At 36.2% G+C, this 14,579-nt stretch overlaps 1 protein-coding gene across 1 annotated transcript; it reads right to left on the bottom strand.

Moving 5' to 3' along the window:
• Positions 1 to 524: 524 nt before the first annotated feature.
• LOC140754974 (uncharacterized) lies at positions 525 to 13,697 on the bottom strand. Its single transcript, XM_073090135.1, has 10 exons — positions 13,557 to 13,697; positions 9,653 to 9,741; positions 8,369 to 9,504; positions 6,249 to 6,360; positions 4,392 to 4,614; positions 3,589 to 3,791; positions 3,097 to 3,239; positions 2,228 to 2,355; positions 1,281 to 1,403; positions 525 to 939 (listed from the first exon to the last, which is right to left on the bottom strand). Exons 1-10 carry the CDS (start codon positions 13,620 to 13,622, stop codon positions 715 to 717), a joined length of 2,448 nt encoding a protein of 815 aa, XP_072946236.1. The 5' UTR covers positions 13,623 to 13,697; the 3' UTR covers positions 525 to 714.
• Between the last annotated feature and the right edge of the window lie 882 nt (positions 13,698 to 14,579).

Genomic DNA, 14,579 nt, shown 5'->3' on the forward strand with positions numbered 1-14,579 from the left:
GATATTTTTATTTCAAATAGTTTTCGAGTTTTTAATTTTTGGCAGGAATGTTACTAAGACGATGGCAGGTTCTAAGGAGGGATTTTCGAGTACATCACTATCTCGTTGTCTTATATAATTTTAGGATTGGACGATGAATTCGTTCACATATCTATTTGTTCATTGTGTAGATATTTTTATGATAACTACAGTAACAATGCCAGTTCTTATGACAAAGTAATAATCTTATATTGTGACAGCTATTATATTGATACGTCATATTATATGAGGTAGATTTAGTTTTCATATTAGAATTGTTTTATATTCCCTAATAAATTCCCTATTTAATTTTAATATACAGTTTTGTCTAAATGGTCTAACTGGTCTCTATTTGTCTAACTGTTTTCAAGGAAACTCTACATTTAACTTTACAGTAGGCAGAAATTTTAAAAGCGAATAAGTACAGAAGGACAATCATATTTCGGCAATATTGGAAAACATGAATGCGGCCGTGCCGCTTTACTTTTTGGTTTTTTTGGCTCGACTTGGCGGAGGCACTACCGTTCCTCCAGAAAATTCATATTACTTTTGATATATATCCTTTTTGGTATAATCTACAGTATAGATATATAATATTCGTGTTAACACAGACTCGTGTAATGATTACATTTTGCTTATCTCCCAACAGACTTTAGCGCATAACATACCTTAAAAGCATTTTAAAGTATCGAGATTCTAGTTAATAGGCCCAGTGGCCAAATAGTACGGGTGTCTGTGTACAAATCTGTGGTCGTACCTCTGTTGTTTGTAGAAGTCGTTCCGTTGTACCTTGTGCCTGTACTGGGGTCGCCGTTGTTGGTTCTTCGTTTGTTGTTCTTGTTTTTCATTTTGTTTTGTCGGTGGTTTGGTTTCTGTTTCTGTTGTCGAGCTCGGTTTTGGTTGCTCTGTTGTTTGTTTCTCCTGTAATGTTATTGTATAATGTATAATAATAATAAAAAGATGCAAATTTTCACACTTATGAAGTTTCTTTCGCCGCTTCCTTTCCATAGCGAAACACCTTTCCAAACGGTAGTTAGGTGACTTTCAAAAAGTGTTCTATATGAATCGATTTTGAATAAATGAGATTTGAATTAATAACCAGGCGACCTAACGCCGACCTAATCTTGACTTTATCCGAACGTCTTGTGTATATTTCCGTTATCACTCCCTTTAAATAAAAACACAACAGCGCATAGCACTGTCGTTATAAGGCAGTAATATTAATTTAAAAAGATTTAGCATTTTAATAAAATCGTTCATACCTCTTTGACCTCAACTTTTTCAGCTTTGGAGGAGGTGGTCGGGCCACTAGTGCTTGTGGTGGGTTTCTCTTGACTCTTTTTGGGTGACTCCACCCTGCTCGACTCTTGCGGCGACTTGTCAGTCTGAAATTATAAGATTATCACAATTTAAGACAATGTGTGTGTAATGTGAATACTCTTAGTGCATCTTATAATAAACAAACGTGTGTTGCTTTTGTGAATGAGTGCGCGCAAGTGTGTAAATGTTGAATGTTTATGTACTTTCTTTTGAGTGCTTGTTTTTTTTCTTCCTTTTTTAAGTGAGAATATTAGTCGAAAGAATATGTGTGACTGCAAATGTGTGTAAGTGTTATTACTTTGTGTACTTGCGTGTGTATCTATATGTGTACACGTCTCTTTCTCTCTACATCTTTCTGTGTGTGCACTTTTTTTGTGTAAGAGTGCGTGCATTTGTTATAATAATATTCCATAGTAATAATAATATTCCAATGGCTGAGTCACAATTTACTTCGTACTATACAATTGATTACGCTCGAGCGTCTACGAACTGGTTGACAATGACGCAGTTGCAACATGACTGACGTGCGCTTACACAAGTATAGTCCGCGCCAAACTGCTAGTCCGCTCTGAAGTTGTTGCGAGCAGGTGTAGTCATACAATTTGCTATGGCGACGCGATTAATGTCTACATTCAAAGCGGACTAGTAGTTTTACTCGGACTATACACTATGTGTCCCTACATATATGTGTGTATTTGTGTCTGCCTGTGTGTATGTGTGTGTTTCTATCCTTCTCTCTCTGTGTTTTTGTGTGCGCGTGCACCCGCGTGTGTCTCTGTGTGTCCACACGTAGCGGCGCTTGAGTGCGCGCGTGCGTACGCATGTGTTTGTGTGCGTTCGCGTGTTTCTGTGTGCATGTATGTTTGTGTTAGTGTGTGTGTACACGTACCGGCGTGTGCGGCGCGTGGTGCGGCGGCGCGAGCGCGACGGTGAGCGTGAGGTCGTACCACATCGCGCACCGCACTCGCCGCGCGCCCTTGCACATCGCTCGCAACGCCTCCGCCATCTCGAGAGCCGCTGGAAGGAAATATGACGCTTGATTTGAAGTTACATATGATTTGGTGCGTTTAGGAACACAGCGACAATGTTTGTATTTCATTTCTAAGAGAGGAAGTGACGCGCGACACTTAGGCGATGTTTAGGGAGGAGAGGGGTGGAAATGTTGTGCACCACAAACACACGTTTAGGGGGGAGGGTGGCGGAAGTGACACACGCCGATGACACATGTTTAAGGGTAGGGCGGAAGTAGCGCGCGCCAGTAACTCATGTTTAGAGGGGGAGCGAAAATGACGCGTGCAGCAAGCACGTGCTTGCTGCACATGCTGTATGCCGCTAGTATATGTTTAGGGGGAGAGAGACGGAAGTGATGCGCCGCTAACATTTTATTACGGACGGACGGAAATGACGCACGATAATTATAATAATTATAATGATACAATTATCATTAACATGATTTTAAAGATGAAAGAACCCTCTGAACTATTTCTGACTAATAACAATGTTAAGCGCTGCTGCGTTCTGGTTTGGAGGGTGTGGTAAGGGAGCCATACTTTTCCGAAGCATTCCAGCGTAGTCGTTAAGGGTAACGGTACACCTGTGGCCGACCTCAGGTAGGTATCTAATCTTATCTGGGGATGATTACAGACGTCCATGGGCGGCAGTAGCCATTTACCATAAATGGACTGCATGTATGTCGCCTATCCCTATCAAATAATATCCGTAAAAATATAAATGATAAAAGTACATCAAAGTACTCACGGTCCCTCATGAATCGCACGTGGTTGGCGTGTGGGATCGGTGGTGCGGTGTGCGGGTTCAGTTCCCGTTTGCGCAACGCCAACACGTAGTCGACTGTCGCCTTCCATTTAACGAGCGCTGACTCGATGTCCTTGTGGGGAGAGCTGCAAAGATTTTTTTGTTAAATGTATGTATGGCATCATTGTTTTTAATAGTCTTTTATGTTATATCTATGGTTAAAATATTTTTCTTCGTCTATTCTTTGACGTTAACTTAAGTAATGTTTTAATATCGAAAAATCCTCAAAAATCTGCTTATAACTATTTGTTGTGAAGAGTTGAGCCGTATTCAAAAATTGTATGGCCGCCGGGTGTCGAACCTGGTATAGTCCGTGCCAAAATGCTAGTCCGCTCTTAAGTTGTTGCGAGCAGATGTTACAATTTGCTATGGCGACGCGATTCATTTCTATGTTAAGAGCGGACTATACCTTCATAAAATATTACAAATACTCACGTAGGCAGAGTTTTCACATCCTCCATCCAGCTGTGAGGATCAAATGTGGCGGGGTCTACCACTACCTCGCGTTCCCTTTCGTGGACCTCTTGTCCTCGTTTGAGCACTGTTATCTTGGCATCGTCCGGTTTGTTGGGTTTACGGTTCTGGGCTACACACGCACTGGCTCGGAGTGTCTCCATCTTGCCCATCAGTGTGACCACCTGGAATAAAAAAATGAGTTATTAAGCTGTGTTTTTGTCATGTCCGAGATAAAAAGGCGAGAGCCAGTGTTGCTAGTGCCAACCTCACTTCATTTCGCTTTTACTGTCATTCCAGATGCTTCTACTGCCTTTTTTTATAATATAGAAGTAGTAAACAAGCATGCATAAAAGCAGTGATAGCATAGTGGTTAAGAAACTCGGCCTCTCGGTCGAGGGGTCCGTGGCCATCCATTATCATCAGTATCCTTGTCATTCAGATAGGAGACCCGTGCCAAACAGTGGGACAGTAATGGGATGATGACGAAGCAAGCATGCACTTCACCTGATGGTAAGTGGCCCCTGCTGCTTTTGGACATCTGTTATCTTCTTACCTGAAGACGATTCCTGATTTGGTGGTACTCTCGTGGACTACAGTGGTTGTCTCATATGTAAATGAGCTAGTATTACCTTTCCACTGAAACGCAAGACTCCTGCACGCTAGAAATAGTGTGACGGTGTTACCTCTTTATTCAAGCTGTCCTGGTTCTACCGATTTCAAAATTTTTGGTCACTGAAATAGTCAGAAAACCTTTTAGCTATTGGCTATACATCTGTTCATACCTTGGTGTGCTCCCTGTACATATCCACGGCGATTCTCTCTAGGCGACTGGGGCACTGGCTGAGCCGCGGCACCGGTATGGAGTTGGAGGAGGACACCGCGCGGCCAGGGTACGCCAGTGCCAGCCTCGCTTCGGTCCGCTTGCGCTCGCGTTCCAATTGCTTCCATTGCTCGTAGCTCGCGTCCAATCGCGCGTGGAGCACACTGGCCGACGATGCCGTGCTTCTGGGAATAGTGTGTTTATATAGTGGAGTAATACAATTTTAACTATTGTCACAAACATATAAGTATATTTTACACATATTTAAAATTTTAGTTTCATAGATATCCCAACAAAATTTATAAGTTTAATAGATTTCAAAGTAATGTAACATGCTTTACTACGTTCGTTCGTTGCTGTATTTGTTTACCAGGGGGTCTCTTTTTAGAAAGAGGAAGAGTTATTGGTAAATGAAATAATCAAATTCCATTGAATATTTTCTCTATTTTGTATACGACTAAAAGATGAGTTTTAAAAGAAAGTTTGTCAATAAAAGTTCAATAAAAAGTTCAATTGTTTTCAGTATTACCCCGTCAGAAATCCAAAGAAGTAGTCAAAATATAAAATTGAGGATTTGTAATTGTGTAAACAAGTATGTAAGCTTTATTAGGTAATAAGCATCAATCTTTCAAGAACTTTACTGGCACTCTGAGACCTTTGCAAAGAATCAGACATCAATATTTAAATAAAAATAGATACCCGTACAATAGAATAAATAAGTAACCCGATAAGCCCAGATATCAATCATAACAATTGAAAATCTACACGCGCAAAACCCAGTAGGCTTTAAATAACATGAATCGAGTTACGAAGACAAGCCTCCTCGTTAACCGTTTAAAGACAAACAACAAAAGGCGTAGGTAGTGTCTTAAAATACAACACGTAATCGATAGTGCCAATCTAACACGTGTAATGAATGTGAAGGTCGAGGACACCTGAAGTTTGCGTTCCGAGAAATTGTCGTTCAAAACAATTTTCAATTACTATTTCCCGTCAGTAACGTTTATATCAAATGAGGTAGCTTTTTAAGTGTTTAAGGTTCAGGGTTGTGTCATATGGAAGGGCCGGCGGGCAAGGACAAAGCTTAAACGATGCGCCGAAGCAGTACTTTATCAATTTTCGTAAAGACATAAGAGCAGTCGCTTAGCATGGTGAAAAAAAATATGTCTTTGTATGATAAGGACTTCAAATATGCAGATTCCATAATAATTCTCAAGTCTGCGTAAAATACCTTTAAGAAATAATAATTTAAGAAATTTAAAATTTAAGAAAGCATAAGAGTATAGGCGCACTACGTTCGTGCCTTACGTCGCTTCTGTTTGACTAAAGTTGCACGAAAGGGCTGTTCTTTTTATTCACTTTAAATATACAAAATGTAGATGCTTCGCGTCCGTGCCTTACGTCGCTTCTGCTTATAGCCCTTTGCTTACACGTTTTTTTATTCTCGTTTATAATTATAGATACAAAGTTAATATTAAAAATAAAAAGTGACGCAAGCAAAATATAATTATTTTTTATTATGTATTGTCCAGTTAATTACTAGCACATATAAACAATTTAATCTTGTTTCAAACCAGACACTATGAATACATAATACAAAAAATGTGATGCTGTCTATGTATATTTTAAATATCAAACAAAAGTTTTACAGAAGATATAGTCCGCGCCAAACTGCTAGTCCGCTCTGAAGCTGTTGCGAGCAGGTGTAGTCATATAATTTGCTATGGCAACGCGATTCCTTTCTATATTTACTATACTATGGAATTGGGGGGGCCTTTGAAAGTTCAAAAATAGTAAAAGAAAACATATTTTCACTAACCTCATGCCCCTCATAGCGTAGTAGGGCATCAGTAGCGGTATATCAACCATTGGTGATTGCACCACTGGCGGCGGTACTGATGGGTTCGGTGCGAGCATAGCGCCTATGTTTGCTGAAAAAAATATATACACATTAAAGATTACTTATTAGTGGGGAGTGATAGCTTAGTAGTTGAAACTCAGCGTCAGTTTCGGGGGTCCGAGGTTCGCATCCCATGCCGCTCTGATATTTCAAGTTTCGTGCGTATTAGATATTAATTATAATTTGCTTTTACGGTAAGGTAGAATATCATGAGAAAACCTGCATATCTTAACTTAAAAAAAGTTCTTAAAGAAATATGAAGTCTATTTTCGATGGATTTAGGGGACATTTAGTGGACAGGATATCTTCCATTTCGAGAGGAGACCCGTGTCCAGCAGTGTGACAGTATGCATGATATTTATGTTTATAAAGTAGCAAGAAATGTTAGTAAATTGACTCTTAATGTAACTGGATTGTTAACTATACTTTTTATATTAGATCAACAATCAAATATATCCTATGTCATAATTAAACAATTACTCAGCCTTGTAAATAAACATCAGTCAAGTACAACAGTGAAGGTTCGATCTTATTGAAAATTATTTTTATAAGTAGTAGACAAATGTAAGTATATTTTTTCATGCGTATATCTACCGTACGTATGAGACATGCATACCTTGGATTTGAATCCTGGACCCCAATGTAATGTTTAAGATTTTGACAGGACTTTCAATGGTATTTAGCTGATGTTAAAAGAGTAACTTAAACTTACGCCTAGGCATTTTTCACAAATATGTGCCTACAAATATATTTGAAAAATGCTTAGCTCAAAAAAATAAACCTACGAAATCTCGAGAGTATTTAAGCTCTAGACGTAGGTGAAACCGCGAATACAGCTCGTGTAAATTTAATTAAGTACAAAACATAATTCAAGTACAATAATAATATTTTTTGACAATCTCTTGACCCCTTACCAAAGCGTAACAACAGGATTGTTTAAATACTTATCTTTTACACTTCCCGACATTTTTACCGCGATTAAGGCATTTACGTCACAATGACGCAAGCACTGGATGACACTTCATTTAGCTGTTTACAATGTTATGAATGCATAATTATATGTTTAAACAAGTTTCAGCTCGCGTTTTAATCGCGTGTCCTTACATTCTATATTTTATATCCTTACGCCATTATATGGACGTATTTCTGACGTATGAAAGTGCCGTCAAAATTCGTCTGTAATATCGATTTTTTTTATTATATTGGAGTAGCAGACAAGCATGCAATCCACCTGATGGTAAGTGGCTACTGTCGCCCATGGACATCTATAATCAAGTCGACCACAGATGCGCCGCTTTATGACGCATACATTTGTCAGCTTCGTCACCGCCCCTTTTCGTGGGTGTCGTAGACTTTAAATTTTTCTCGATGCTACGAGCTTTAATGACGAATAGACTTCGGGGAGTCTCTAGATTGCTCTCACGTTGCAACTATTACGTCTATTGCATATATACTAAAGAATAGTAAAAGTTTCTGACGTCCCTTTGACACCGTATAAATGACGTAAAGATGTGTGTTATATTTTAAACTTTAGTCAGTCAGTTTATTTGTGCATTGCTTTTACCAACGAATAAACTGGTTTTTATAAATTTTAAGTTTGGATTAATTACCATCTCTGTATCCTATCTGTTGCATTAGAACCTGTTCAACCGTTAAAATATTAGCAGATCTTTTTTTTCTCGTGTATGTTAGTCATATTAGGTATTTTTTTACATGTCTTTTTTAACGTTCAACATTGTAATTTTTAAAATATTAAATTTAACAATTATTTAGCAGTATGTCGCTACTTTGAACTGGGAATAACTAGACAAGACATATCCTATCTATTACAGAATTGTGAAATCTGTACTTAATTTCCTTGTATGTACCTATATCCCGACTAAAATGCAGGCTAGATCTCATTTGAATTGTTCTTGGGAAAATGGAGTTTAGACATGAAACTAAAGTCTGATAGTAAGTAGACGTTTTGAAATATCAGTACTCCGAAACACTAACGAACATGGCAATTAATAAATTAAAATAGCAGTAAAAGAACTCACCGATATTGTAAGGATTATTCTCGTGCAAGAAACTAACATCGACATTCAACTGATTTACTGGCGGCGGACCGTTTCGCATGATCAAGCCCATTTGCCTCGCGACCTCCTGATTCTGCCTCATCAGAGCTTGTTGTTGATTCTCTCTCGCCAATGCATTATCGTAATTCATTCTCTGCTCCACATTTCCATTCTGGAATCCGTCACGAGGCATCATTTTCATGTCACGCCGTTGCATAAACTCGTTCGGCGGATGGAATCCGTTCGGTTTGTAGTTCATCGCGTTCTGTACCGGCGATTGGTTCGGGAAATCGTAGTTCTGGTTCATCGGACTCCTCTCACCCATCTGCGAGATCATGTCGTTCAGGTAGAAGTTGTTGTTGTCGCCATTGAAGTTCTTGTTTTGCAACACGTAGTTCCTGTTGTACAGGACTACCTTATTGCGTTCCTCTTGTAGTTTGTACTCGTCGAAGTGTCCGTTCATTTCGAGCGCCATCTTGTACTCGTTTTGGAATGCGGGATCCTCTCTCACTCTGTCCGGAGCCAGGCTGAGCTGGTTTAAATACGACGCCAGTTCCGGAGATTCCTGACATTGTTCCTTTACGTAATTCTCGAATTTATTCGGGAACCTTTGCCCGTTGACGTAGGGATTCTCGAAGTTTGCGTTGAAGTTCATATCCAAGTTGAGACTGTTCGGCCTGTTGAAGTTATTGGTGAACATGTTCGCTTCAGGCAAGGAGTTTCTTTGGCTCGGTTCGTAGAAGTTGTAGTTGTCATATTTGTTCGGGCTCGCGAACTGAGCGCCCCCTATCTCTTGAGCGGCAAGTCTTAGCAGATTGAGGTGTTCTGGAGTAACCGCTTCTGTACTCACCTCTGTAACAGGATCTAGAGCGAGTAAAGTAGCATCGTTGTCAGTATAATTGACGAAGCCGTTGGTATTACCAAAGCCATTTTGGACGTTGAAGTTGAAAGCATTTTGTTCGTTGGTTTGTGGCCCGAAAGGGTACAGATTGGCATCTTGGTAAGCGTTGTACGCTATTGCTGGTTGATATGAGTTTTGAGGTTCAGTTTTAGGATACGGGACCACATTTGTGCTTACTGGTACCAAGCTTATTTCGTTTTCAGATGGTGATGTTGAGCTGAAATTAAAATGAGGCATTCAAACCTTTGATTATGTGAAATTTAATAACATAATGCCGGTTGTAACGGGACAAAAATCACAAATGATTAGGTGAAATAGTAATTATTTTTGGATATAATAATTGTAACTAAGAAGATATGTCTTACCTTGTACTTGTTTCTGTTGGTACACTCTCATCGAGGATCTTTGTGATGAGTTCCCGTACCATCGAATTCTCTTCCATAATACCGAGCGACTGAAATGAAATTAAAAGATACATTTAATAAGTATCGAGCTTTTTTGTTCCATGATATTAACTATCGAGAGCACTCGATGGTAAACATAATTCACAATCTCTTGCATTGTTTGTTAAAAGTGCACATTGTTTAAGGTTTTCATACATTTAAATTGAAATGTAGGTATGCCCATATTTGTTAATACAATATTTATTTATACAGTATTGTAATGAATAACGACGTGCGAAAATTTTTAGACTAAAATTGCATAGACTATATGTTATGCAATGACATAAAAATATATATTTTTTATTAATATATACTTATAACTAAATCACGTATTTGCGGCCACGTGAGACGCGGGTCTGGAAACTAGTAATTATTTATATTATGTATAAATATTTTTCAACAAATAATAACATGTGAGGAGGACCATATTGTGTGTTTCCCTTAATATATGGACAAATAATTTGTCTTTATATTATACTTTTAGCCAACATTCTAAAACAAAACCCCCACCTATCAATTAAAGCCCACAACTCTTTCAAAATAAATATAGAAACGAGTACATTGTAAATTCATACAAGGACGAAAATGAAATTTCAAAAAATGATTTTAAAATACACAAATAGTGTTCTCAATCTGTTGTTCTGATATAGCTGGGGAGCTGGCTCAATAGAATAACAATTGCATTTTCCATTCAATAAATTGCCACTACAATGTTGCAACCAATTGTAGACTTGTTTGCTCCGATACCAAGATTGAAGATTGTCTCATAAAGTTTAGATATTTGAGTTTTAAAGTGTGATAGAAAATTGATTTTCATAAAATTGAAATAAATAGGAACTTCTAATCATTATGTTATATTTTACATAGTTGTGAAAGTATCAGAACAAACATAATTACAATATACATTTTAAATGATTTACGTACAATTTAGGCATGCTATTCAATCATATTATTTGTTATACCAACTAATAAACATCTCCACTTTTGGGCATAATCCTCATCACAGCATGGGAAATGGTTTAGGCCAGTCTTAACTTAAGATTATGACCTAACTGTAAAGAGCCTATGGCAAGCAGGTCTAGTATAAAGTAGCAATTTTGACACAACTTTGATACACAGAGGCTTTAATGTTATTTTCTTTTAAAATAAATAAGTAATGACTTATTTTTACTATGCACAAAAATTAAATAACCAAAGTGCTTCATTGAAACCTCAGACTGAGACATTCAAATTATGCAATTTTCACATATTACTGGAGTGATCACATGTGACTCTTAACGAAAGAAATGTGAATGTAACTTTTTTATTTGCTTGCTATCCTTTAAGTCCTTAACTAACAAATTGTCATGAAACTTTCTGAACCCTGGACAATGTGTGTCAAAAAAAAAGGACACAGGGTGTCTTTTATCCAGAAAAAGTATCACTTCCGAGGGATATATAGCTCTGATTGCAAGTTATTAAAAAAATCATGAAGATTTGTGCAGAAATAAATATTAACAAAACTTTCATTACTATTTATTAATACAAAGAGGTCATATTTGCAAATCAAGGTCAAATATATATGTATTCAGCAAAAAAATTATAGTTACTTTTAAGGACACCTTTTAAGCAGATTTTCTATTGGACAGCTCATTAAAGTGATTAAGAATTAAATTCTCATAAATGACATTACATAGTACTCTTTTTTGTCCAATAATTGCAAATGTTCTTCAAACGTACATTACACAAGGAGTTAAACTATTCATAATATATTTTTCATCACTATCACAAACATAACATATACATATTTGCATAAGATATACTATATTTTATAAATTGAAGCTTATAAGGAATTATTACTTCAAAAGTATGGAACATTGTATAAAATTTGCAATGTTTCGAACACCTGTACCACTTAAGGAGGTTGAATAGTATGAATTTTGTATAATGTTACAAATATTTAATGTGCATTGTTACAGTAAGCTATATAAAATATCAAATTTTAGATTTAATATTAGCTATTTGATGTTATATTGATGTTTTCATACATTCCCCCTATCTTTTTTATCTTTCTACCAAATCATGCTAGGAAATAAATAACTTTATTACATATAAATATATTTTTGTGTCTTACTGTGAAAAGTATTTTAAGTGAAGTGAACAAATCATAATAGAGTTAATGCTTTAAAAAAATGTAAAGTTTTGACCATTATTTGGACAATTTATAAGGAAGATATTAATGTATGGTAAATATTTTTTAATAATATAGAATTAGCAAACAAACATACAATCCACTTGATTGTAGGTAGCTAGCTACCATCACCACCACCCATTAAACCACCACCACAAATTAAATATATTTATTATGTATGCCTATACACGGTGGCGCTTACAAATTGTCAGGTCCAATATTTTTCATAAACTTTTAATTGGATCGGAATGCAATCTCAACTGAGAAAATTCGGTATGAAACTGAGTGGGTTAGTCTTTTTTAAAGACAGAACTGTTATTCCAATCACATAATTTTCATAGATGGAGATTTTTCACTTTTATATACAGGGGATGTTTCCCAATACTATTGTCATTAATAAGCGTCGACATCCATCTAAAAATACTTCATCTGGGTAGATTCAGAAGGTGGTAGAAACTTCATGGGTTGAGTCATGGCATGAGTCATCGCAGCACCAATGTCACACATATTTTCATATTATAACACCAGTCTTAAGCAGTAATATCATCAGATTTGAAAGGTATGGAGTCAGGAAGGAAGTCATTTATACTAAGCATTCTAATTCAGTGTCCAATGGTAGCAATGCATTTGCAGTAAATTTTAGGTAGTATCTCGATACTATCTCGTGTTGTTTAAAGTTATCTATGGGAAGCAGTAGCCATTTACCACCAAAATGATTGCATGCACATTTGCTATCACCATAATAACAAAAATCTAAGACAAGTGTATTTCAATAAATGTACAGTTCGCATTATAAGCATATAAAATAAACTCCCAGACTAAATTTCATATTTATTATTTGGACATTATACATACTATAATATTTAAGAGTTCAGTATTGCAATGGAAGATTTCTTTTCTATTTTCTCCACAGCTGCGTTTCTTAATAGTTGTTAAAATATATATACAAATAGGTATGTGATAAACAATAATAATAACAATTTAGTTTTCATTGATACAATGTTATCATACTGTAGTATACATATAATGTATGTATTGCACAATATTTTACCTGATCTCCTATTGTAATCTAGCTGGATTGTTTACTTTGATTAACTTGGATTATATTATGACCTAAATATATAAAACAGTATAAGTGAAATGTAAAACCATCAAATTTGTATCTAAATCTGCTTCGTATTACGGAAATATGGTGTCAAAACGTTCCTTTTGTTATTCTTACTCAGTTAGAATGAAGGACATTCAAATAATCAAAAGCTTACAGAGAAAGTCGACACGTACGACGTACTTGGAAGATTATTGTAACCGAAAAACAATGTTATGACAGGAATAGGGAATATTCCGTAGTTGTTTCGCCCACGAGTATCGCCGTTACCTGTTATTGTGTCCTCTAACGTCCAAACTACATAATTCTAAAAATATTGTGTGCACAATTCGTATGTCATCATTCCGCACTGAAACCACGATATGTTGCACACACACTGCATTTCACTTTCCGAACACAAATAACAAACGTATTAATAGTCTTTCGATCACAACGTGCACTTTTAACAAATATTATGAGATTTTTCCCGGATTTTAGGTCATATTGACAGCTCAAATCGGACACTTACAACACCCATGGGAATAGAACTTCGACTATTTCCACTAACTCACCTGATCAAGATCATTTTCGATCGTTTTATATGGATTACTTATGTGACATAAATCACTGAAGGCCATTTAAAATTAAAAATTATTTCTTGCCACGGTACATACGAGCTACGAGGGCTAAGCCATTTTTTCAATGACCTACATGTGTACATATAAATTGTGCTATAACTAACTTTGGTGTTGCTGTGTTAGCAAGAGAAATAATAACATACAAATGGTTTATAAAATTTGATACACGTTATAGAATACTATTGTAAGTATAGACTCACTTTTAAATTATATTTACTCATTTTTGTAGTTCTCAATTTTCACTCAAAGTCCCCCTATTTTCAGTTTCCCGCGCATCTGAATTTATCATTTTTTCACACGCACACATTTTCCTTTTTGTTGTATTGTAGTCTTACAACATCTCTTTTTTACTTATTACAATAGAAAGAGACAAAACATATTGACATAAATGAGGATATAGGCGACAGAGTGTTGACACAAAAGAAATGTCATTTTCTTTTTGTAAAAAAATATTTTTTAAAGCAAAAAACAATCTTAAGAAATATTTAGTTGATTCTGTTACTACCAGAATGTTTTACATATTTTTTTTTTCATTTATTTCATCTGGTTACTGCGAATATACAAAATGGATACAACTGCCATCTATTGTTCTACTTATAAACTAGTACTGTGGTAAGAAAACCTTTCCCTGTAAAATCTACAGGGATATAAGTGACATCTATTTACCACAGATGAATACTATAACTTCAACATATGTCACTAGATGTCACCGATTGACGCGACCACAAAGTTTCTGGGAAAAACTGCAAAAATGAATAAGTAGAGAAAGATTGTATTTGTCTCGGAACAATGATAACCAGTATTTATCAAAGAATAACATAGGTTACTACCTATACAGACATTGATCATGTCGCAAAAAAGGAATAAAATCATAGATAGATTATAATTATACGTTTGGTAACGGTCAGTAAATCCAATATTTGGACCAATTGTGGGCAAAAAATGTTAAATTTTGAT

This window comes from Epargyreus clarus, unplaced genomic scaffold (genome assembly GCF_041222505.1).
Source record: "Epargyreus clarus isolate Ecla_fem2 unplaced genomic scaffold, WU_Ecla_fem_2.2 ptg000032l, whole genome shotgun sequence".
Taxonomy (NCBI): Eukaryota; Metazoa; Arthropoda; class Insecta; order Lepidoptera; family Hesperiidae; genus Epargyreus; species Epargyreus clarus.